At 38.4% G+C, this 25,369-nt stretch overlaps 1 protein-coding gene across 3 annotated transcripts in view; it reads left to right on the top strand.

Moving 5' to 3' along the window:
- Positions 1 to 25,369, top strand: part of LOC127419964 (protein NDRG3-like) — an 85,307-nt gene that overhangs the window by 44,864 nt on the left and 15,074 nt on the right. For all 3 annotated transcript variants that reach the window (XM_051661827.1, XM_051661826.1, XM_051661828.1), the window contains 7 exons: positions 10,347 to 10,452; positions 18,909 to 19,029; positions 19,471 to 19,533; positions 19,753 to 19,813; positions 23,724 to 23,810; positions 25,001 to 25,057; positions 25,178 to 25,281. In XM_051661827.1, the coding sequence (XP_051517787.1) occupies positions 10,347 to 10,452; positions 18,909 to 19,029; positions 19,471 to 19,533; positions 19,753 to 19,813; positions 23,724 to 23,810; positions 25,001 to 25,057; positions 25,178 to 25,281 (599 nt within the window). The remainder of the gene's footprint in view (positions 1 to 10,346; positions 10,453 to 18,908; positions 19,030 to 19,470; positions 19,534 to 19,752; positions 19,814 to 23,723; positions 23,811 to 25,000; positions 25,058 to 25,177; positions 25,282 to 25,369) is intronic.

Here is a 25,369-nt window from a genome sequence, read left to right as displayed (position 1 = left end):
GAGTAACGACATACTGTTTATACCATAACATTCAGGCAATGTCCACACTAATACATTTTAGTTTGAAAACGGCTCTTTTTCTCTAACTTGAGACTGCGTTTTTCACTTTCGAAAACTGAGCTTTTCGAAAATGCTCTCCCAAGTGGATACATTTGAAAACGCTGTCTTGCCTGTGTGGACAGGGGAAATGGAGTTATCTGTTAACTCTGACGTATTTGTTGTCACGGTATCATTCAACCCACAGCATTCAAGATGGCGGCCCATGTTGTAGTGGCATTGTTGTGCCTGCTATTTACTTTGATAGCGTTGATAAAGTTTAATGTTACTTTGTAACAAAAGCGACGGGAAGTTTTTCTTGGAACTGCTGTCCGCCGGCAGAACATGAGGACAATTGCATATCAGACCTAACATGGAACAGCGATTTTTTTTATTTTTTATTTTATTTATTTATTTATTTATTTTTTGCATGCGCAGCAAGGGGATTGAAGAGTTTTCATACGTTTTAGTGTGGAACAGCAACTTTTGGAAAACGTTTAATGTTCTCAAATGTATCCAGATCGATGTGGACGTAGCCTCAGTCACCGGCCATGCCACTGGGGGAGACGTTTAGAGGACCATTTAAATACAAGGATGCTGAAGACTTAATGTAAACACTTAACTAATGTGATATTAAAATGTGTTATCAATAACTTTTGCCTGATTTTATGAGTAGAATTCACATGAGGTCAGTGAAAGATGCTTTTTTTAATCTGCAAAACCGATCGGTCTATCTCTATTTTGAAGGCAAGTATGGCTATTACTCATCCTGTGTCGTTTGTGGTTCAAGTCATGTGGCTTATGGAGGAGAGGTGTGAGATTATTTTTTCTAAGCAATCAGTCTTAAATTAAATGATAAAACAGGTGAAGCAATCCCATAGACTTAAATAGACCATAATAATATAGAAACTAGGGGAGTGGACTCTTTTGACTTGGGCCAGTAAGCAACTACCTAGCAATTTTTTGCATTTTTACCACCTAACATTTTCTGAAGAAAATGTTAAAATCTAGTTATTCATTATTATTTGACACCAGTATACACTACTGAAGTTAAACCATAAGGAATATTATTGCATATAATCAGTTTAAATATAGTAACATGAGCATCTGGATGGGAGGTCAAGTGATGACACCAGCTGTAATAAAATTTTATTGGCTAGCTGACATGAATAAAATTCAGTCCAGGGCAAAGTCTTCCAGCACCCTTGTTAATGCAGTTCCATCAACATAATGCATGACACGAAAATTACACTAATGCATGACATAATGCATGCATAAAAATACAAGAAGACATAATGCAAATAAACAACTGGTTATGCATTATTTATCCATTTCTAAGCAGTGTGTATGGTGTTGATTGGTTGGGCTGGAGAGAACAACCCCAGATCTCATAGCCTTGCTACAAAATAAGACACCTTGAATGTCAAATCCACCTGACTTAGTAGCAAATGTAGACAAAGCCAAGTCAGTTTGGCTATTTAGAATACACCCTTAGTGTTTAACTTCATAGTCTTGATTCTTCCATGTATCCCAGCTTAATATGCATAGTCAACTATAATTAAGACATTTGTAACACTTGTGGATCTTTGCCTCAAAAATATATTGATAAAATAACGTGCTGATCATTATATCAATATTTTATGACATGCCTAAAAAAAAAAAGGTGATCCAGGAATGTGTTTGTCACAATGCACATTATGCAGTGTAAAGATCAGACAATATGTAATTATTGAAACAGGCCTGTTGACATAGTAACTGAAGTATTCCCAAATTATTTGATATTTATTCAGTTCTAATTGAATAATATTGAACTGGGAAATCAATGCCAGTACTTAGCCCAACAAATATTAGTTGATGCTAACTTGCTTTTACCAATAACTAATATCCTACAGTATCTCATTTTTTAGATTTAATTAATTGATTACATTGAAGTATTATTTTTATGTTTTTTATTTTTATCCCCTTTTCTCCCAATTTGGAATGTCCAATTCCCACTACTTAGTAGGTCCTCGTGGTGGCGCGGTTACTCGCCTCAATCCGGGTGGCGGAGGACAAGTCTCAGTTGCCTCCGCTTCTGAGACCGTCAATCTTACCATGTAGCTCGCTGTGCATGACACCGCGGAGACTCGCAGCATGTGGAGGCTCATGCTATTCTCCACGATCCACACGCAACTTACCACGCGCCCTCCTGAGAGCGAGAACCACTAATCACGACCACGAGGAGATTACCCCATGTGACTCTACCCTCCCTAGCAACTGGGCCAATTGGTTGCTTAGGAGACCTGGCTGGAGTCACTCAGCACACCCTGGATTCGAACTCGCGACTCCAGGGGTGTTAGTCAGCATCAATACTCGCTGAGCTACCCAGGCCCCCCTCACATTGAAGTATTTGACATAAAAGGATGTCCTTTTATAAGGATAGAAAAAATGCCCCTGGAAATCAATTTTCAAATATTGCCACCTAATGGAAAAGTTAATATCTGTCCCTGGCCAGTGATTATTTTTGCAATTCTCTTTGGTGGTGCAGAAACTGCACAGTTTACAGTTTTTGTCTCTACTTTTGACAAAAGACATGAGACAGGCGATTTGTTCCCTGATGTGATTTGGACTTCCTCAACAACAGATGCTACACTAACAGTTGCCCAACTACTTTTTAGTTTACATTGTTCTCATGGTTCCATCCTTATCTGATTGCTGCTGAATCTTGAAGTATCCCAAAGCTGCCCCCAGGCAGTACCACAGCTACCTTTAGCTCCAAACCCCTTTTATTTTCTATTTCTATCCTGCTACTTGTGGCTGGCTGTTGTGTTGTTGTCTTGGAAACGGGATCTATTCATGACAATTTGTTCTTGGATTGCATTGTCACTTGCAATTTGTCTTTTTCCCCTGAGTCAAAAGTGATTGTCTCTCTCTGTACTGCTGTTGTGAATACCACTGTTATTCAAACTCACTTGTTACTGATTATACTGGCAGCCATTGTTTTGACCTGAAGGTTTTGAGGTTTTTTTGCTCAGTAAATTAGAAGTTATTCTCCTGTTCTTGATCTTGAATTTCTGAATGATGATGTCATGTGAAAGTCCTTGATGTTAGAATTTATCAACTTCATTCATCTGATTAGATTATACACTCTGCTGTTTACCATTTGATGGAGCGTGTTAACTAGTCTCAGAGTGTTACAGCACTGGAAAAATCATCTTTATACATGACTAATGTTTCAGTTCAAAGAAATACGACACACATAGCTACTTTGATACATACAGTATACACCGATCAGCCACAACATTAAAACCACCAGCCTAATATCGTGTAGGTCCCCCTTGTGCCACCAAAACAGCTCTGACCCGTTGAGGCATGGACTCCACAAGACCTCTGAAGGTGTCCTGTTGTATCTGGCACCAAGACATTAGCAACAGATCCTTTAAGTCCTGTAAGTTGTGAGGTGGGGCCTCCATGGATCGGACTTGTTGGTCCAGCACATCCCATAGATGCTCTATCAGATTGAGATCTGGGGAATTTGGAGGTCAAGTCAACATTTTGAGCTCTTTGTCATGTTCCTCAAACCATTCCTGAACAATTTTTGCAGTGTGGCAGGGTGCATTATCCTGCTGAAAGAGGCCACTGCCATCAGGGAATACCATTGCCATGAAGGGGTGTATGTGGTCTGCAACAATCTTTAGGTTGGTGGTACATGTCAAAGTAACATCCACATGAATGCCAGGACCCAAGGTTTCCCAGCTGAACATTGCCCAGAGCATCACACTGCCTCTGCTGGCCTGCCTTCTTCCCATAGTGTATCCTGCTGCCATCTCTTCCCCAGGAAAACGACGCACATGCACCCGGCTGTCTACATGATATAAAAGAAAACGTGATTCATCAGACCAGGCCACCTTCTTCTATTGCTCCATGGTCCAGTTCTGTCGCTCACTTGCCCATAGTAGGCACTTTTGGTGGTGGATAGGGGTCAACATGGGCACTCTGACCGGTCTGCTGCTACGGAGCCCCATACTCTGGAAGCTGTGATGCACTGTGTGTTCTGACACCTTTCTATCACGGCCAGCATTGTTTTTCAGCGTTTTGGAGATGCTCTGACCAGTCGTCTGGCCATCACAATTTGGCCCTTGTTAAAGTCGCTCAGATCCTTGCGCTTGCCCATTTTTCCTGCTTCCAACACATGAAATTCAAGAACTGACTTTTCACTTGCTGCCTAATATATCTCACCCCTTGACAAGTGCCATTGTAACAAGATAATCTATGTTATTCACTTCACCTGTCAGTGGTTTTAATGTTGTGGCTGATCAGTGTATATGATGTATATCTGCAATTTCAGCATAACTCATTTCTAGAACAGGCCGCATAGGGTGTACTGATATTCTCATAGCCCTTTTCCACCAAAATGGTTCTCGTGCCGAGATTGCTCGGCTGGTTCACGGCTGGGGCAATCTGAAGCCTGTCATAAACCGGCCGCGCTTTTCCACGAGGGATGTGCGAGACTAGTCGACTAAGCGGTTCTGATGCTACTAGTCGACACTGGAATTGCTAGTCTGTAAATATGTTTCCCCATTATACTGTTCAGCATATTTACAAATTTATGTTTGGCTTTATATTATTACAAAGGCTGTGCTTAAATAACTGTCATGTTAATGTTACACATTTTAAATACATTTAATAATACAAATATTATTAAAAAAAAATTAAAAAAAATTAAAAAAAGAGGATATCTGGAGCAGATCATTTAATTTCACCTCAGGCTGCATGTGCTTCCACCCTCTCACTCATGGCACGCACAGAAAAATGTCCTCTCGCAAATCCAGCAAAGAATGAAAATCACTTTGGTAATGGTGCTGGAAGCAGATTTACGAAACGTAGGTTTGCAAGTCGCTATGGATGTTTTCACATTTGAGTCTTTAAATTTGTGCGTGCTTGCAAGTTACTTTCCCGCCAAGCTGGCTTTTTCAAGCGCAGGATAATCCCCTCAGGTGAGTCAGGTTCCGTCTTTCACAGGACCATGTTGACATCTTGATATGTTAATTTTGTTCATCAAAAATGTATGCTTTTGAGTAAGTAGCCTAGAAAATGACAATTTTAGGCTAGGTATGCAAATTATTTTTACTCTGCTGATCTAGAAGGCTATTTTCAACGGTGTGCCGACTGCATAACTGGTTAAACCCTTTTATTCTGTGTGCACATCATGTTTAGAACAATACATTAAGTTTATTGTACATTTCTCACAAGCCCCTTTTTTCAATTCTAGCTATTTATTTTTTTTACATCGTAACTGTTATTGGTTAACATTCTTAACTGAACAGCTGCTAATGCATGTCGTGAAAACGCGCAACTTTTCAATGCATTTTTTTTTAGTAGATTTGGCTTATCTGTGAATTATTTACAACAATGTCCTGACTGTTTTAATATGTTGTTACTTTTACTTGGTGATTTCCCTATAGAACAGGCTATTAGGTTTGCTCTGCACTATTTATTCAGTTGTTTTCAATAATTATGCTTGTATTCATTAAAGTTGATTCATTAAATGCATGTTATGTTCTATATATATATATATATATATATATATATATATATATATATATATATATATATATATATTTGTTTTGTGTTTTTGTTTTTTTTAACCCTTTTTCCCCCAATTTGGTATGCCCAATTCCCACTACTTAGTAGGTCCTCATGGTGGCGTGGTTACTGACATCAATCTGGTGTGTCTCAGTTGCCTCCACTTCTGAGACCTTCAATCCGCGCATCTTATCATGTGGCTCGTTGTGCGTGACACCGCGGAGACTCACAGCATGTGGAGACTCATGCTACTCTCCACGATCCATGCACAACTTACCATGCACCCCACTGAGAGCGAGAACCACTAATCGTGACCACAAGGAGATTACCCCATGTGACTATACCCTCCCTAGCAACCGGGCCAATTTGGTTGCTTAAGAAACCTGGCTGGAGTCACTCAGCACACCCTGGATTCGAACTTGCAACTCCAGGGGTGGTAGTCAGCATCAATACTTGCTGAGCTACCCAGGCCCCACATGTTCTATATTTAATGGAGCTTACAATGATGATACTGCAAGTCAAGCATGTCACAGATAAATGGGCATCTTTTTTTAGCGGAATTTAGCATTTGGATTTGGCACTATTTTAAATGGGACACATAAACATGTTTTTTTTTTTTTTTTTACTGTTTTCTGAGGGTTTCTTTCTTTTTAGACTAGTCTGAAATTTTCGTTTAAATGTCAGTGAAATAAGTCGTTCCGCACGTTTGGAAACTACCTGGTGAGGAAACAATCACGCCCTCCACCCCTGACGTAAGTGGTTCCTGTGTAGAGACTGGCAAGCTTTTGGGGCCGGTGTAGAACCAGATTTTACTCTCCGGAACGGCCTTTACAGCGTTGGAAACACGTGGAACAGTTTTAGAATTTGCACCGGCCCAGGAACCTGCCCCCAAACTATGTAGGTGTTAAAGGCTTATCAGTAGTATCCATTATGTGATGTAGGCCTACACACCATGGGTGCGTCTCAGACAGCTCCCTAGTTCAGTACTCCGTGCAGAGGCCAGGGAGTCAGTCAATGCTATTCCAATCTCAATCAGCTCAGTGCACTGAAACATTCACTCTCTCAAAATTCCCATAACGTTCCTTTACCAGAAAGACTTCGAGTCGTTCAAGTAATTAGAGGATGAGCGCAAATGTAAATTTATGAAGTAAGAGCCTTTCAGTCTTTTAAAATAAATTTAGCTTGTAATTATCTTTCATCTCTGTGTGAATGGGAAACAATCCTACAAGCTTTTAAGTATTAAAGGAATATTCCAGGTTCAAAACCATTTAATCTATTGAATACCACAAAAAATAATTTTGACTCATACATCCTTTAAGAAAAAAAAGCAAAAATTCAGATACAGTGAGGCACTTAGAATGGAAGTGAATGGGGCCAAAAAGCACTTACATTAATTCTTCTATTAAAACTTGTGTATTATTTGAGCTGTAAAGTTTTTACAGTCATTTGAGTGTTTTAGGGTTTACAGCGCTACATTGTCTTGGCAACCAGGTTGTAAAATTGGATATAGAGGTCTGCATTTCCGCGGAACTCCCACAGGACCCTCAGAACCTGATTAGATTTCTTGCCGCATGGGATTAAATTTCAGTGTCGAAGGTGGGAGCGGACGGTACTTCCATGAGATGTGGACGGGAGCGGGCGGCCAGAGAATAGCCTGAAAAATCCAATGTGGAAATCTTTTTTTATTTGATTAATTAATGAATGCAAAAAAATAAAAATAAATGTATAACGTAAAATAAATGTGCACACATCTTGTGCATTAAATGATCCAATATTAAGAGTTGGCAGGTAGTCATCTGGGCATCAGAAGAATGGCAGAGCAAAGCGCACCTTGTGTCATCAAAGGATGTGAAACACGGACTAGAAAATGGTCATTTTAGTGTTAAGAAACCAACTTCAGGCAAGTCAAATTGGCGTCATTTTCACACGTCATATGATAACAGCAATAACAGAAAAATAAAACGTTCTTTGTGCACACTTGTTGTCTATTTGTATGGCTTTTGCTTTATGTGAAAAACAAACAAGAAAATCATATCGGAATCAGGTCGGAAAGAAAATCACTGCAGGCAGAGAGCGGGTGAACATGGAGTAAAAATCAGCGGGAGCTTTCAGGTGCAGGATAGAAACTTGCGGGAGCGGGATGGAAAAAAACAGTCTCGCGCCGACCGCTTTTATTTTTATCCCCTTTTCTCCCAATTTGGAATGCCCAATTCCCACTACTAAGTAGGTCCTCGTGGTGGCGTGGTTACTCACCTCAGTCCGGGTGGTGGAGGACAAGTCTTAGTTGCCTCCGCTTCTGAGACCGTCAGTCCGCACAACTTACCACGTGCCCCACTGAGAGCAAGAACCACTCATCGCGACCACGAGGAGGTTACCCCATCTGACTCTACCCTCCCTAGCAACCGGGCCAATTTGGTTGCTTAGGAGACCAAACTGGAGTCACTCAGCATGCCCTGGATTCAAAGTCACGACTCCAGGGGTGATGGTCAGCGTCAATACTCACTGAGCAACCCAGCCACTAATTGCAGCAAATTGTATAATGTATAATGTGTATACCTATCTTTAACTACACATTGTCATATGAACAACCAGTCATAACACTGTAACAGGTCTTGGTACATTTGGAGTTGTACATGACGGAGGTCATATTTGATTCAATAAAAGAACCGCCTCAAGAGTCATACGTTTTGGAATCGGACTACACTGGATGCGTTGTTTCACACTCTAGATTCAAAAGAACTGGATCATAAGAGTCATTTGTTTGATAATCGAACTACACTGATCAAGCTGTGTGTTTTGCGCTGTAGAGGCGCAGCGCTTCTGCTGTTCCGCCCGTTCAAGAACCAAAAGTCATGAAATTCATACACTTCTGGTATTTTTTTCAGTTACGAATAAGAATCACTTTTCCGTTCCCAACACTATGTGTATGTTAACTTTTATAATAGCTCTTTGTTTTAATGCAAAACCTTGAAATCATGTCTTGGGTAATTGAGTCATCAGTGACCCAATGTTCATTCAGTCACTACCTTGTCAGTCCCGAATTCCTTTTAACGATATACTGATTCACGGGATGAGACGCAGCCAATGTCAACAGTGTTAAAGCTGCTCACCTCAGAATGCTCTTTAATTGTGGACCAGTGATGACACTGTAGAAACACCTGTTCCAGAAACTGTTTGCTGTCTGATCTCTTTATGTACCAATCAGTCACATCTAACACACGATGTCATGGAGAACAAACACACAATCGCACATAACCACCTCATCTATTTTTAAATCATCTATCTTCAGTAGGGGCTGGTGTGGTTTGCTTCAGGTGTCAGCTGCCTGCTTGAGTTCTAGATCTTCTGCTTAAGATTATCAGAGACATTACTTATATCTTTTTACCATGATCAACCATAGAAATTTAGTTTTCTATTTTTATGTTGCAGGTGCACTCAGTATTTTATTTTATTGTATTTATTTATTACTTTTTTTTTTTTTTGCTAATTGCTAAACTTCTATACAGAAAGAAATGAATGCTATTTTTGAAGAAAATTTGTCAGAGTATATTGAAATGTTTAAATTGGCATAGCCCTATTATGCAGTAATTCATTTCAAATCTGTTAAGGTGCAGATCCCTGCGTATTTGCATCAAAACAAGGGTAGTCTCCATCGGTCTAGTTCAGAGCTCTTTTTAATGGACTGTATGCAGATCCATCCAGTGTAATGAAACTGCATGCTGTGTGTGGAATGAGATTATAAAAAGACCTGCTGCTTTTCAGCTCTTCTGTCCTCAGAAGTCCTTGAGTGCTGTTGAGTGTCCTCTGACCTCATTCTTATGGTTGATACCTTTTCCTGTTTGTGTTTGTATGTGCTTGTAGTTTCATCTGAGGCGGCAGGTTTTTACTCTTACGTACAATGTTGCGGTCGTTGTGGTGATGTGCTATAACAAACAACATCAGCATTAGGCAGTAACTAATTACCTACCAATACACACAGGGAGACACAAGCAGACACAAGAGGGTGACTAAATCTGATGTTGGCCTTTGCCAAAGTCCCTTTTAAGGCAAGTTGGTTCATTCGGCGGGCATCTTGGTAACTCCCCTGGGCAAATATTTTCCATGTAAGAAATAGGCATACAAGAACAGCTTCTAAATTCTTGAATGGGGAAAGACTGAAATCTCCACAAATGTTTGTCAAGATTATGTTTCAAAATCTGATATCAATGTTAGCATACTTTTTTATTCTTCAGGCTACTCCAACTAATGGGCATATGTTTTCTGGAGTAAACAAACTCTATCAAAAAGGGGACTGGCACAGCAGCCATATTAAGCATTACAAGTTATCCCATTTTCTACAAGTGGCCCATCTCCTCCCTTTTAAAATACCACTTAATTTTTGTTTACTTCTAATCAGTTGAATATCAGAAACTGTAGCTCAGTTAACTAAGTCTCAGGCTATTAAATGAAATTGAAGGGGATTTATACATGCTTTTTGTGTGGCTGAGCAGATATTATCATGTTCATAATAAGATTTATTGCCGACTAATTGTCATTTGTGTCTGTGGCACAGATGTAAATTATAAACAATAAATGTTTTGTCCATGTGTGTGCAAAGAACCTCTCTGATCCATATTTTCATGTAACCATAGACCTTTGTAGTGGTCTTGACATCCAAATGAACTCCCACAACTCTTTGCGGAATATAGTAATCGGGTCAGCTACTTTTGGCTATTCACAATTTTTTATCTTCTGATTGGTTACAGGAGCATGACATTGAGACTCCTCACGGTGTCCTTCACGTGACTTTGAGAGGGACCCCTAAAGGCAACCGACCGGTCATTCTCACCTATCATGACATTGGACTCAACCGTAAGTTATTCAACAATCTCACAGATTCAAAGTTTCTGTCTGTAAGCAACAAAAAGGATAGTTATAGAGCTTGTATATCATGAGTACAGGAACAGGCATTTTAGATATTAACCCAGGCCTACTGTTAACCCTCTGGGGTCTGAGGGTGTTTTGGGCCCTGGATAAGTTTTGACATGCCTTGACATTTGTGCTTTTTTCAGTTGCTTAAAACATATTAATGGCTAAAGTCTGATAACACTGTATTCAGCACAAACTGGGCTACAATAATATGTGAGCAACATGTATGTACATATTTGTATTTTTGAGAAAATAACGTTTATGCGTGGTTTTTAAAAAACAAAAATTTTAAGTCACTGAAATAAGGCCATATAACACATACTAAACATTTGTTCAACCTAGAGTTTTTGCTACAAAAATGATGTGAAAACCATCCTGATCACTCATTCATACAAAACAATATAGTAATTTAACTTTTGTAAGACACTTTTAGTGTTAGAAAGGCCATATGCGAGGAGGCGTGGATGATCATGAATATTGATGTGATTCACACCTGAGGAGACAAAGACCCCTCCACTGAGAGAGAATGAATGTGAGGAGACTTAATAATTGAATGTATTGTTTGTAGCTTATTCACAAAATCAAGTTTAAGTTAAAAGAAGAAATCTGACTATACATTTTCTTTACATAAAGACTTTACTTAAAAAAACTTTAGACCTACACTACCATTTAAGAGTTTTAGATCTGTAAGAGTTTTTAATGTTTTTAAAAGAAGTCTCTTCTGCTCACCAAGGCTGCATTTATTTGATCCAAAATGCAGCAAAAACAGTGATATTGTGCAATAATTTTACAATTTAAAATAACTGTTTTCTATTTGAATATATTGTAAAATGTAATTTATTCCTGTGATCAAAGCTGAATTTTCAGCATCATTACTGCAGTCTTCAGTGTCACATGATCCTTCAGAAATCATTCTAATATGCTGATTTTCTAATATGGGCATATTTACAGCACATTTTACACATTTACACCCGACCAGATATTTGCAAGCACAAGCTTCGTTGATGATAATAAGGCAGCATAAAACACTAGTAAAAATATAACCTAAACATTCATATTATTTTTATATCATATTACATATCATATTGATATCATACAGCATACAATTTAAATACCTGCTTTAGCCGAAACAACATTTAAATGTAACTAAAACTTGCCTATTAGGACATATTTCAAATTTCAATACACTGAAAACTGGCTGGCAAGTCTGGAAATAGTCCAACTAGTAAAATATGTACATATTTATATAAAATAGCATGTCAACTAATAAGTACATAAAACTAAATGACTTACTCATCTGAAATTATATCCTCGGCTGGATCAAGTCGCTCTTCAAAATACAAACATTCATTGGAGTCCCGCTCTTCTTCTGAGGAAAATGTGAACTCTTTGTCACTATCCAGGACCATCTGAAGAGCTTCCTCACCTGTGTAGCGTGCCGTCTTCCAAACGTGCAGAAAAGTGAATGAACTTGATGCTTTTTAAGGCACTGTTGGGGGCGTTTACCATTTGCATTGATCGGCTCAGCACATTACCGTATGAATAGCGCGCTCTGCTGGTGGGTGGGATCACATTAGTGATAATTAGCTGAGCCAGGAGAAAATGTACATCGCTTTGTTTCATACAGATTACATTGCAGGAGAATATTTGTTTTAAATTTGAATAGTTTTATTTAAAAGGAGACATTTTAAGCTTTCTTTAGACATATGTTTCATGTTTATGTGATAAGTATTCACGGAGTTTCGCTTCATTTTTGTGACGTTTCAGAAAGATGCTCGTGGAGACAGAGACGGCTGAAAGCGCACCCTGTTTATTTTCTTTATTTTACAAAAGCACAAGGTTTTGTTGTTATTGTGAGTGTACACAAATAAAAGAAGACCCTTTATAGTCTCTAATGATGTCTTACACTTATCTGTATGCCCAAAAATGAAGGAGTATTTTAAGTTGTTTCCGCTGTTATGAGGAAAAAATCCAGCAGGACGCGCCGGTGCGTCCGTCGACCCAGAGGGTTAAGACCCCGATATACACTGCCTGGCCAAACAAAAAGTAGCCATTTGGATTTAAATAAGCAGAAACTTAAAGGAATGTTCCGGGTTCAAAACAAGTTAAGCTCAATCGAAAGCATTTGTGACATAATTTTGACTTGTTCCTCTTTTTCATTAAAAAAAGCAAAAATCAAGGTTCCAGTGAGGCACTACAATGGACTTGAATGGGGGCCAATTTGTTAACATTAAAATACTCACTTTTTCAAAAGTATAACACAAGACATAAAGGATATGTGTATAAACATGATTTTAGTGTGATAAACTTCGTTACCATTAGGGCTGTAAAATTAAAATTCGAATATTTGTCGAATTTAAGAAAAAAATGTACATTCGAATGCCAAAACTGTGCATTCCAATTTTGGATGTGTGCCAAGCACTGACTATGTCTTCAGATCGATTGAATTCTTGCTCTAAAAAAGGCTAAACACAGTGCAACAAATACAGTTGAACAGAAAGCAAGTGTCTCAGATGCTTTATAAAGTTCTTTTAATTAGACACAGCATCTAAAAAACAGAGCTCCTGCACAAGACACTGAATAAACAAAAAAGCGAAACAAAGATGTTTGTCTAGCACACGTTTTCATAAAAAAATAAATGGATGGTTGCAAAAGCATTCAATATGAACAGCCCCTTTCAGTTGGTGGAGGTCTTTGGCCGTTGCATCTTGCTCTCTTATAAAGTTTTTTCAGATTAAGCAAGGAGTTTTTTAAACGCTTTGTCAGGAAAGATGTTCAACTTGGAAATGTGTGTCTCAAGATTCTCACGTTCGATTCCAGTCTGTTGTGTTCTGTCTGTTTGAACAGCCCCTTGCCTGGGCTCATAGTCTGAGCCTCTTCACCACTGAGTTCAGCCGAATATCACTGCTATCTGGGAATATTGCTACTCTACATACAACTGTATTGAATAAAAAGCAATGTGGTATTTCGCTGTTATTATGAAGCTTGAGTCTGGGGTAGTATACTGTAGGATCAGTGCAAGTGTAACAACTGTAAATTGCCTATTGAAGCGTTTACCTCCCTCATTTTACTTTTGACTTAACATTTGAAAATATGGACCGACTAAAACTTTTTATTTATTTTATGCACATTAGTTGAAAATGGAATGCTGAATTGGAGACTTTAAATTGTCCCTTAGGTGTGACGAGAGTCCCCCACACACTGGGGGTTGCGTCAGGAAGGGTATCTGGCGTAACTGTGCCAAGTCAAATATGCGGATCACGGATGGTCTGCTGTGGCGACCCCTAATGGGAGGAGTTGTTGAAAATGGAATGCTGTTCTTCTTTTTTTTTTTTTTTTAACAGCCAGGAATGTTCTTTGCATTAATAAAACAGTGCTGTATGTTTTATGTATTCAATGCGTTCTCTTGTGGACTAAGAAAACAAAGTCAATTTAAAAATCAGCTGACTTTAAAATTAGAATTTAATTTGAATTTTGGAAATATTTATGGTAAAAATTTGGATTTAGTTTAACTGCCCAATTGACAGCCCTAGTTACCATGATGATGTAATGTCAACAAACCCCAAAACCCTAAAACGACTGTAAAAATTAGAATTTAAACAACTTTACAGCTCAAATAATGCACAAGTTTTAACAGAAGAATTAATGCAGGTGCTTTTATAAAATTATAAACTTCACATTTCTGTGTATAAACCCTCCAAAAATTGGCCACGTTCACTTTTATTGTCCCCATTCACGTCCATTGTAAGGGCCTCACTGAAACCTCAATTTTTGCTTTTTTTAAAAGAAAAGGAGGAACGAGTCTAAATTCATTTTTGTGGTAATCAACATTATGCCACAAATGCTGTTGATTTAGCTTAACTTGTATTGAACCTGAAACATTCCTTTAAGAGCCTATGATTGGATGATTATTGCAGTGATTAATATGATTCAGCTGGCAACAATGTTTTTAACCCTAACTGATGCAGTGTGTAGCTTCTCATTTCTTAAACTACCATGTCGGAAGACGTATCTCGTGGATGTGGAAAAGATGTTACTGTGTTTCAGAAAGAGCAAATTATTGGCCTGCATCATACAAAGAAAACAACTGGAGATTGCTGAAATCATTAGAATTGGGTTAAGAACTGTCCAACGCATTATTAAAACCTGGAAGGATAGTGGTGAACTGTCGGCTTCGCGGAAGAAATGTGGTCGGAAAAAAATCATGAATGATCGTGATCGGAGATCACTAAAACGCTTGGTCACATCGTAAGAAAAAACATAAAACAAAAACAAACATATAATAGTTTAATAGTGACAGTAAGAGCATTTCCACACGCACAATGCGACAAGAACTTGCAGGATTGGGACTAAACTGCTGTGTGGCCACAAGAAAGCCACTTGTTAGTGAGGCTAATCGGAAAAAACAACTTCCATTTGATAGGAAACATAAGTTGGGCTGTGGAGCAATAGAAAAAGGTTGTGTGGTCTGAGTCCATTTTTACCCTATTCCAAATTGATGGGCGCATCAGGGTAAGAAGTGAAGCACATGAAGTGGTGCACCCGTCATGCATAATGCCCACTGTACAAGCCTCTGGAGGCAGTGTTATGATATGGGGTTGCTTCAATTGGTCAGGTCTAGGCTCAGCAACATTATGCAGCAATAAAATTAAGCCAGCTGACTACCTGAATGTACTGAATGACCAGGTTATCCCATCAATGGATTCTTTCTTCCCTGACGGCACAGACATATTCCAGGACAACAATGCCAAGATTCATCGGGCTCAAATTGTGAAAGAGTGGTTCAGTGAGCATGAGGAATCATTTTCACACATGAATTGGCCACCACAGAGTCCTGAGCTTAACCACACTGAAAGTCATTGAGATCAGAATCAGCTTTATTGACAAGTATGCTTAGGCATACAAGGAATTTGTCTTGATGACAGGAGCTTCCAGTGTACAACAATACAAAAACAATACAAAAACAGCAGCAAGACATAGATAATAAAAAATAAAAAATAGTTATACACATACGTACATACACACACAGACACACACATACGTAGTGCAGTCTAATACAAATCTGTTATCTGTTATGTACAGTGCAAATGTTTTTTTGTTTGTTTTTTTCTCAGAGGAATGAAATGGCAGAAGAGGTTGGATGTGTTGGATAAATATAAAAAAGGCTAAACTGTGTATTGCACATAGTTATTGCTCAGTGGGGCAATTTAACTGATCATGAGATGGATAGCCTGTGGGGAAAAAACTGTTCCTGTGCCTGATGGTTCTGCTGCTCAGAGCTCTGAAGCGTCGGCCAGAAGGCAACAGTTCAAAAAGGTAGTGGGCAGGGTGAGTGGGGTCCAGAGTGATTTTTTTTTTTTCCAGCCTTTTTCCTCACTCTGGAAGTGTATAGCTCTTGATAGTTCCAATAATCCTCTCAGTAGTCTTCTGATGTCTGATTTCGTAGCTGAACCAAACCAGACTGAAGTTACTGAAGTGCAGAGGACAGACTCAGTGATCGCTGATTAGAACTGTATCAGTAGCAACTGTGGCAGGTTGAATTTCCTCAACTGGCGATGTGCTGGAGAAGACTTTACAGAGTGGTTTCACTCTCCCGTCATCAATACAAGACATCCGCCATGTTCAAAGCTAAAGGCGGTCCAACCAAATTTTTAGCGTATGCAATTTTTTTTATTTTTTTTGGCCAGCCCGTGTACTTCATACGAAATCGAAGACAGACGGGTGTGAAATCAAAATCTGGCCAAAAAGACAGTGTTTTTGAGTTTGTTTCGGTGGTTCTTAACTGCTCGCCTGGCTAAACTTTTAGGAAAACTTCTTACCAGCTGCTAAACGCCTTCTTACTGCCATTGGTCCACATCATCGGTAGGTAGGACCTGAATCTCCACCTTCTTTGTTTACGTTGTTCATTCAGTCAAGGTCAGTCAACATGAATGCACCAGCGTGCAGAGTTATCGAGCTGGTGCAAATTTGCCTTTACTTTTAAAAAAAGGACTTTAAGGATAAACCAGCCCGAAACACACTGGGACTCTTATTTTGAAATGACGAAATAATGAAAAAACAATCGGCAACTATCAACATAGATTTTTGCCGATAACCGATAGTTCCAGAAAGCAACTATTGGCACCGATTAATTGGTAACTGATATTTCGGTCTACCTCTACATGTCATGCATTTTTTGAGAGGGGGTAAAATCTTGTTTAATTAGTCTACTAAAGGTATTAAATCTACTCAAGTGCCCATTCACTCGTGCCCTCTGCGGTGAAAGCCATTCACACATCCGCGCATAGTAAGATATGCCCCTCTTATCATCATTCTTTTGTCTGTATTCTGCACATTAACACTTTTATACACTGATCTTTGCAGTAGTATAAGTGTCATTATAAATTACAATAACAGAGTGTAACTGGCGCATATAGCGTGTTAGCGCATTAGCGTCATGAATTCAGAATTCTACTGCATATATATTACTTTAAATCATCATTGATTTGTTAAAAAAAAAAAACATCTTTTACTGACCTTGTGTGAATTCTACTCATAGAATGAGCCATAAAGTCATTGATAACACATTTTAATGTCACACTAGTTAAAGGTGCTGTAAGTGATTTTTTTTTTATTATAATTTTTTTCTCATGGAAAGGTACAGGTATAGTTGCAGCGAATTATTGAGACAGACTGACATTTTGAAGCCATCTTGTTCATAAGAGTTGTCAATTGAGGGCGCTATTTTGCTGTTTTGTTTTTTAACAACCGTTTCTGCATGATGTCGTTCTCAATAAAGCTCATTTGGAGTGCGGGGTTTTGGAAAGAGCTGGCGTGGCTAATCCAATGGCTCAGTCTCGTGGAAGTAGAATGGCTAAAATCGCTTACAGCACCTTTAATGTTGCTGTATGTAAGATTGAGAAACCCTTGTTATTAATGACACCTGTGGCCGTTAAGTGAACTGCAGCCAGCAGTTGCTCGTGTTGCTCGTGCTCAAAATGAACGAATCATTCATGAACAACCCATCTCTAGCGAGCATCGGCCAAAACAATGACGTAACGTACAAGGAGGCTGAACGTGATTCACCAGCATCATGCTGACAGATGAGGTAGCATAATTAAAAATTAGACTAAACTAAAACTACTTATCAGCTAACATAGCATACTGATACACACTACCGAACTATACCAGACAGTTTACTGTTGCACTGTGCTGTTATGTTGCACTATTGTATGTTTTGTATGTCGTATGTTGTACTACTATCAAGAAACCAGCATATTTTGCTTAAATTTATCCTGTATACCTGACTTTTAGTATAAAGAGAAGATCGTTGAAATTATTTGAAAGTTACGAAGCAAGGTAGCTTGCAATTCATCAGCGTTAGCATGCAAGATCAAGTTAGCTAAAATTACACAGATCAGTCCTTATGGCACTATATTTCACATGCTTTGCAGTTATGTAAGCTTACCTGTCCAATAAGAAGAACGCCAATTCAGGGTTGGTTCTGATCCCCAAAACCGAACGAAGGTCCCTCCAGGAATCAAATGCCCTGCCGATGTTCTCTCTAGTTTTCGCTCCACCACGATCACGTTCCCGCTTGGCCAGACGGGATTCAGTAGATAAATGTTTTTTTTTTTGTTTTTTTGCCTTACTCTGAGTTTGTGTAGGAGTCGGTGTTGTTCTGGGAGCCAGACGTTTGCTGGATTCCATCTCTAAGATAACGTTACCTAGTGTTGCAGTTTGTTGTCGCTGTTGAATAGCGGAAGAGAAGCTACTGTCTGAGGCAAGGCTCTCGGGAGTGCGCATAAACGTCACATCTTTTGGATTTTCCCAGCAAAAGCGACCCACTCCCTTCGCATGAAAATCAGTCTACAGGCTTTAATAGGCAACCTAGGAAGTCCAGGAAGGGCTCATTTTTTAAGTTGCGTTACAAGCCGTTCACACATTGGTAAAAAAAAAAAAAGGTGAATATTACATGTAAATTGTTACATACTGCACCTTTAAGGTTTTACTGAGCATCCTCATATTTAAATGCTACTCTAAATGCCTCCCACAGCGGTGTGGCGGGTGTCTGAATGTTCACAAACAGTATACCGATGCTCGACTATTCAAACTTCTTTTTACCCCTGAACAAAGAATGAAGAACTTCTCTGGAAGCATACTGGGGCCTTTAGACAGGATCAGTCTCTGACCTGATTGGCAGCCAGATAGAAAGTCGCTATATCTGATTGGCTTTCATCATACAGCATTGTCTGCTTGTCACTTTTGATAAACCTTCACAAACCAACAGATTTCTGGAAAATGAATGTATCTAAAATGTCATATTTCAGATATTTTGAGGCTAACATTCCTGTGAACTTCTTGGTGGCAAACGATGACTAATTAAATATGTTTTGATTTGTTTTTCTCTTTCGGTGCAGATAAGTCATGTTTCAACACGCTCTTTAACTTTGAGGACATGCAGGAGATCACCCAGCACTTTGCTGTGGTCCATGTGGACGCTCCAGGACAGCAAGAATCTGCCCCTCCTTTCCCCACTGGGTAAGACTACGAAAACTAGCTGCGTCTCAAAACCTAGTTAGGGCCCTACCTATATGGCATTTTAGGAAATCATTGATGCTTTTAAAATGTTTAAATCGACTATGTTACACAAAATTGCTGACTACATAGACAGCTTACTAGGTCAAACTGTCCCCAAATCTTAACCTTATTGTCTGCTATGAAAGTGTGATAAATCGCAATGCTAAGCGGTGTATTGATGAGGTAGCCTAATTTTAAAATGCCTTTTTGAGCAGTCATAAAATTTGCAGGCGTTCATTATGTGCTGCTGCATTAAGCTCCGTTAGTCCCAAACACAGACTTTTCTTTTTTTTTTTTTTTTTTATTTATTTGTAATCAAAATGCATTGGCTTGCTTGTGCTTTTGAAATGTTAAATCAAAGCCATAGGAATTTGTCACTCCTCAACCTTTTCTTACTCTCAGGTTCCAGTATCCCACCATGGATGAACTTGCCGAGATGCTACCTTCAGTTATGACCCAGCTGAAGTGAGTCAGAACCTTGATCAGCCATACCGGTTCAATTTTTGTTTTCTTTTCCCTAATTCAGTAGAATAAAGGAATCAAATTAATTCCTAAAGTTCAAGAAGTCAGAATATTTAGTGTTTGTTCTACTAATGTCTCAGATCATTTTGTGTTTTTTGTAATATATACCATCAACACTATTGATTTAATGAGCTATATGTATTGTTGTGCTTTAATAAACAGGATCAGCAGTATGATTGGAATTGGTGTGGGTGCTGGAGCCTATATCCTCACTAGACTGGCTGTAAGTGAATCATTATGTTTTATTTCATTATAATAACCAATAAGTCATTGTATAAGGTATATTTCCCAATCTGTTTAACATCTTAGGGAGTATGTCCAGCCACTGTTTCTTTTGGCTTGCTCACTAAGGTTTTATGTAAAATATGCAAGTAGTAATGTTATGTTTTTCATTGAGGCAATATGTATTATAAAAAGTGCTATTCAAATGAAATTGAATTGAATTATGTAATAAGTATCTATTCATAAGAGTAGCTTGTGGTAATGGCCATCTAGTCATTAGTAGTTTGTAAATACAGTACAGTGGGGTGCAAAAGTCCACTATTTTATTTTTTTCTATTTTGCACTCTTATAATGTACTGTTATAATATACAAATATGTTCTGTACAGATTATATATCAGCATAGTCAAATGTTGAGAAATGTACTTGAATGTTAGAATGTCTTGGTATTCAGTGTTGCCCCTTTTTCTTTTAACGTCAGCATGCACTCTATCTGACATGGACTCATGGATTTGAGAATACAAAAGTTAACATTGCCAATGTCACAAATTTGCTTATTTGATTATACTGACCAAGAAATAATGCAGAATCGTATGTATTTTTTCTTGATTTTATTATGTATAAATTTGTCTTAAAATCTGGTTTGATCTTCATCTAAGTTATGATAATGAACAAACACAATCTGTTTTAACTAACACACTAATTATTGTATTGTTTGTGTACATATTGAATACATCATTCAAACATTCACAGTCAAGGTTGGAAAAAGATGTGAACCCCTAGGCTAATGACGTCAAGAAAAGCTAATTAGAGCCAGGAGTTAGCAAACCTGGCATCCAATTAATGAAACGAGATTGGAGGTGTGGGTTAGAGCTACTTTGACTTATAAAAAGCACTCAAACATTTTGACTTTGGACTGCTTGCCATCATCGAGGGGAAAAATGAATTCCCAAGTTAATCAAAATATCCTACAGGAAAATTCAGGGTGGTGATGCAGTAGAAGAAAATCCACCTTTCTGAGTGGCCCAGTCAGAGCCCAGACCTTAACCGAATAGAGATGCTGTGGAATGACCTCAAGAGAGCCGTTCACACCTGACATCCAAAGAATATGACTGAGCTGAAGCAGTTCTGTAAGGAAGAATGGCCCAGAATTCCTTCTGAACGTTGTGCAGGTCTAATCCGCAGTTACCGGAAACACTTGGTTGAGGTTATTGCTGCCAAAGGAGGATCGACCAGTTAATAAATCCAAGGGTTCACTTACTTTTTCCACAGCACTGCGAATGTTTAATGGGATGTGTTCAATAAAGACATGAAAGATTATAATTGTTTGTGTTGTTAGCTTAAGCACATTTTGTTTGTCTATACTTTGTGACTTTGAAGAACTTGATCACATTATATGACCAATTAATGCAGAAAACCGGCTAGTTTCAAAGGGTTCACATACTTTTTCTTGCTCTTGTATCATTAAATCTAGGCAAAATTGAGTGCATGGGACAGCAAAAGGTGCACTTACCAAATACTAAAACAACTAATTTCTATACCTTTTACTCAAATTGTTATGCTAATAATCAAATTTGGTAGAAACAAATAAATAAAATACAAGCATTTTTTTTTACTTGTGGACTAAATGGACAGATGTATGAAGTTAAGTTTATAATAAACAGATCTTAGATTATTGGGGTCCATCAACAATAAAGCCACCTGTCTTCAGTCTTCAATAAGATCCCCTACAATTTTGAGCTAATCTGAAACACACATACACACCTCTAATACACATATTTGCCAAATAGATTGGATACACATTCACACTCTCTCCCTACACAAAACCCTCATTCACCAACTAAACTCTCACTCACTGAGGATAGATGCCCTCATGAACGCATTCATTTGGACTCTAATACATGTGCACACTCAAGTTTCCCGCTGGTTATAATCAAGCTATGAAAAGATTATATGAAGAATGCTGGTGACCGTCAACCCTGTTGCTTTTCACGACTCCACATGTCTTATGTTACTTATCTTTCAATACTGACTCCATTACTTTGGTCCAGCGCCTCGCCTTCTCACACTTCTTACAGCTTGAACTGCACGTTTATTATATTTCTGTCACATACACACTTGCTTATAAGACTCTGTGAACTCAGACGACCGGTACATACAAACACTCCTACGCAGTCCTGTAGAACAAGTACAGCTTTGTAAACTTTTAAATCATTCGAATATAGCTCAATGCATTGGTTCGATACCCAGGGAATGCATGGACTCATGATAAAAGCATCTGCCAAATGCATGAATGAATTATGCTTCAGTTTTTACTGATGATTATCACATACAGTACATGTCCATAGACATGTGGTCATGTAAGAGTGTTACCCCGAAGGCTTGCATTTCTCTCTCTAACTCCCTTACAGAACATTATGCAGAGAGAAAAAAAGAAGAGGTGTGAAACCTGCTCTTTTTTCCATCACTATTGTCATTAGATATTGACTTGCATTCATGTGGCTGCAAATAGCTACGGTTCTCATTTAGCCCTTTCTGTAAGTCATCGCTCTGGACACAGACATACTGAGAAGTTGGTTAAATTGCTGGAGTCATGAAAACGTGGTTAGGTCACACCAGTGGGAGGTTTTGCTTGGTCAATGCTATGGTTAAAATGTAGACTCTCTCAGAGCTTTGCAGCAATTTTTTATGTGATCTCTTTTTCGATTTCATATTGGTGATGCATAGCTCTCAAAAGCATGGTTCCCTTCAAAAACAAAAGGATTCTTAAAGTCAACATAAAACTGCATTTGTATTGTTTCTTCGGTAATTTTACATATTTCCACATGAACTGGATATTAAACGGGGGAAAAAAATGTTGGGTACAGTAGGACTTAAGGAATTTATTGGATTGTGAAAAGTGTGCGTTCCATACTAGAATGGAGTCAGACCTGAATGCGAGCCCACGGTCGATTTGTGTATGACTACTCCCCATTTTTCAGGAAGGGGATAAATTCTGGGTTTAATCCCAATTTCCCAAATTCTGATCCCATAATGACATTAAATTATTTTAGCTACTGTATTTAAAAATATTTTAGAAAAGCTGCACTACCCAGTTGTCTAAAACAATGCCTGAATACACTCACGACAACTTTATTAGGAACACTTGTACACCTACTTATTCATGCGATTATCTAATCAGCCAATCATGTGGCAGTAATGCATAAAATCGTGCAGCTACTGGTCAGGAGCTTCAGTTAATGTTCACATCAACCATCAGAATGGGGGAAAAAATGTGATCTCAGTGATTTTGACAGTGGCATGATTGTTGGTGCCAGATGGGCTGGTTTGAGTATTTCTGTAACTACTGATCTCCTGGGATTTTCACGCACATCAGTCTCTAGAGTTTACTCAGAATGGTGCCAGAAACAAAAAACAACCAGTGAGTGACAGTTCTGTGGGCGAAAATGCCTTATTGATGAAAGAGGTCAACGGAAAATGGCCAGACTGGTTTGAGCTGACAAAGTCTACGGTAACTCAGATAACCACTCTGTACAATTGTAGTGAGCAGAATAGCATCTCAGAACGCACAACACTTCAACACTTGAAAAACAAGTCTGGTCTGATGAATCTGGATTTCTGCTGAGGTACACAGATGGTAGGCCCACTGCAGCCTCACCTTTCTGTTCTTTGATGTCATTTTTTTGCACCCAGACCAATCACAATGTTTTGGGGTGAGATTATCACATGACCCAGATGAGTGTACAAGTAACTATTCTACAAGAGGTCATGAATCTCTCATTAGTCTGATCTGTCTGCCACATGTCAAGCACCTAATCCTCTCAGTCAGTAGGGACCCTTGGTGTTAAAATCAGTACTAGCTGTAATGATTAACTAATCCGTGTGATATCATTAATTTCTCTCTCTCATCTAGTTGAATGAGCCTGATCTGGTGGAGGGGTTGGTTCTCATCAATGTGGATCCCTGTGCTAAGGGCTGGATTGACTGGGCTGCTTCAAAGGTGAAATTCTGAATATTGATCCCCAGAAGATGTTTCATATTATTAAACCCCATCATTGTCCAACAACCAAACAGTGGCCCTAACTATTCCTCCATACCTAAGATTTTTCAGCAGATTAGTGTGCTTGATCTGCTTAATGGTTTTCCTTACATGCACTATTGTAAATCTTTATTATAAGCTTACAAGTCAAATCGCTATTTGTTTTACTTTGTTGTAGTCCTATACGAAACTAAAACTACGTAGTTTTAGTCTTTTGATGAAAATGTCCTTTAAATTTAGTCAATATGTCATATGAATTAATTGTAGTCCATTTTCCTCAACAAAAATAACATTTTTAGTTCATATGTTAAATGACAAAAACTTGTAACAAATTGTTAATCAAAATTGTAACCGACCAAACCAAATATTCAAACATTTTAAAAAATGTATAAATATGTATTAATTCAAACATGCATCAAGCATATAAAAGATACATACAAAATACAACTGTCCTTGTGAAACCTGAGCTCCTGAAATAATAGCACACAATAAATGTAATTCTTTTTATAAGGTACTGTGTTCTTAATTCATTATGCTTCAGAGATTATTCCTTGTTGTAGACAGTTTGGGATATTGCTTGCATGTAGTGCATTTTTATGGAAATGGCGTACGCCCAACATAAGTTACGCATTCTGGCTAGCATGTAACTTCAAGTTCACCTGTTCATTCACTTCATTGTCTGTGCAGATGTACTCTAAATTGTATTATTCCATAAATGTTGTGTATATAGTGATTAATCTCCTGTATAAGTAGGATTTTTTGAGTGAGGTAATGAACCCGTTTGTAAGCGGTTCATTTTGCTGGTGTTCAGCTCTTTTCTTCCTCGTTAGGGGGCGCACACCCTAAAGATGTCAAAGAAATGCGAATGGACGTACATAAAAATGTAAATCGTGTTGTATACTAAATGTACTCTACTTAATATTGTTTAATCATGTCTAACCCATGTAATGTACTTATAAGTAATTAATTTGTAAAATGTAATGTTACACTATTTTTATTAATTTTTTTACCTAAAGGCCATTAGATTACTGTAAATAATTACTTCGTAATCAAATTACACCCAACACTGCCTAGAACTATTTTATAAAGTTATCAGTATGATGCAAATGTACTTTTCACTCAAAGTGTGTGTGGATGTTTGTTTGTTTCAGCTGTCTGGATGGACCAGTAATCTCGTGGACATTGTGATGGAGCACCATTTCAGCACGGTAGGCTTTAAATACGATCATCTCAGCATCTCTGAGGGAATTCAACACGAAGGGTCTTTGCAGAGATTTGACAGGCACTTATGAGTCGGCTCATGAGCAAAGTTTTTTCTTTTACCTCAGGAAGAGCTGACCGAGAATACAGAGATCATTCAAACATATCGCCTGCACATCGCTCAGGACATCAACCAGGACAACCTGGCTCTCTTCTGCCAATCCTACAACAGGTGACATTATCAAAGCGTTGGTCTTAGACCAGTTAATGTGCTGATCACTGGCACGTGTGCTGATCTTGATCAGGTTTTTGTCACCTCA

Source organism: Myxocyprinus asiaticus, chromosome 29 (genome assembly GCF_019703515.2).
Source record: "Myxocyprinus asiaticus isolate MX2 ecotype Aquarium Trade chromosome 29, UBuf_Myxa_2, whole genome shotgun sequence".
Lineage (NCBI taxonomy): Eukaryota > Metazoa > Chordata > Actinopteri > Cypriniformes > Catostomidae > Myxocyprinus > Myxocyprinus asiaticus.
Note: the sequence above shows the minus strand (reverse complement) of the source record. Positions and strands in the feature narration are given on the sequence as shown.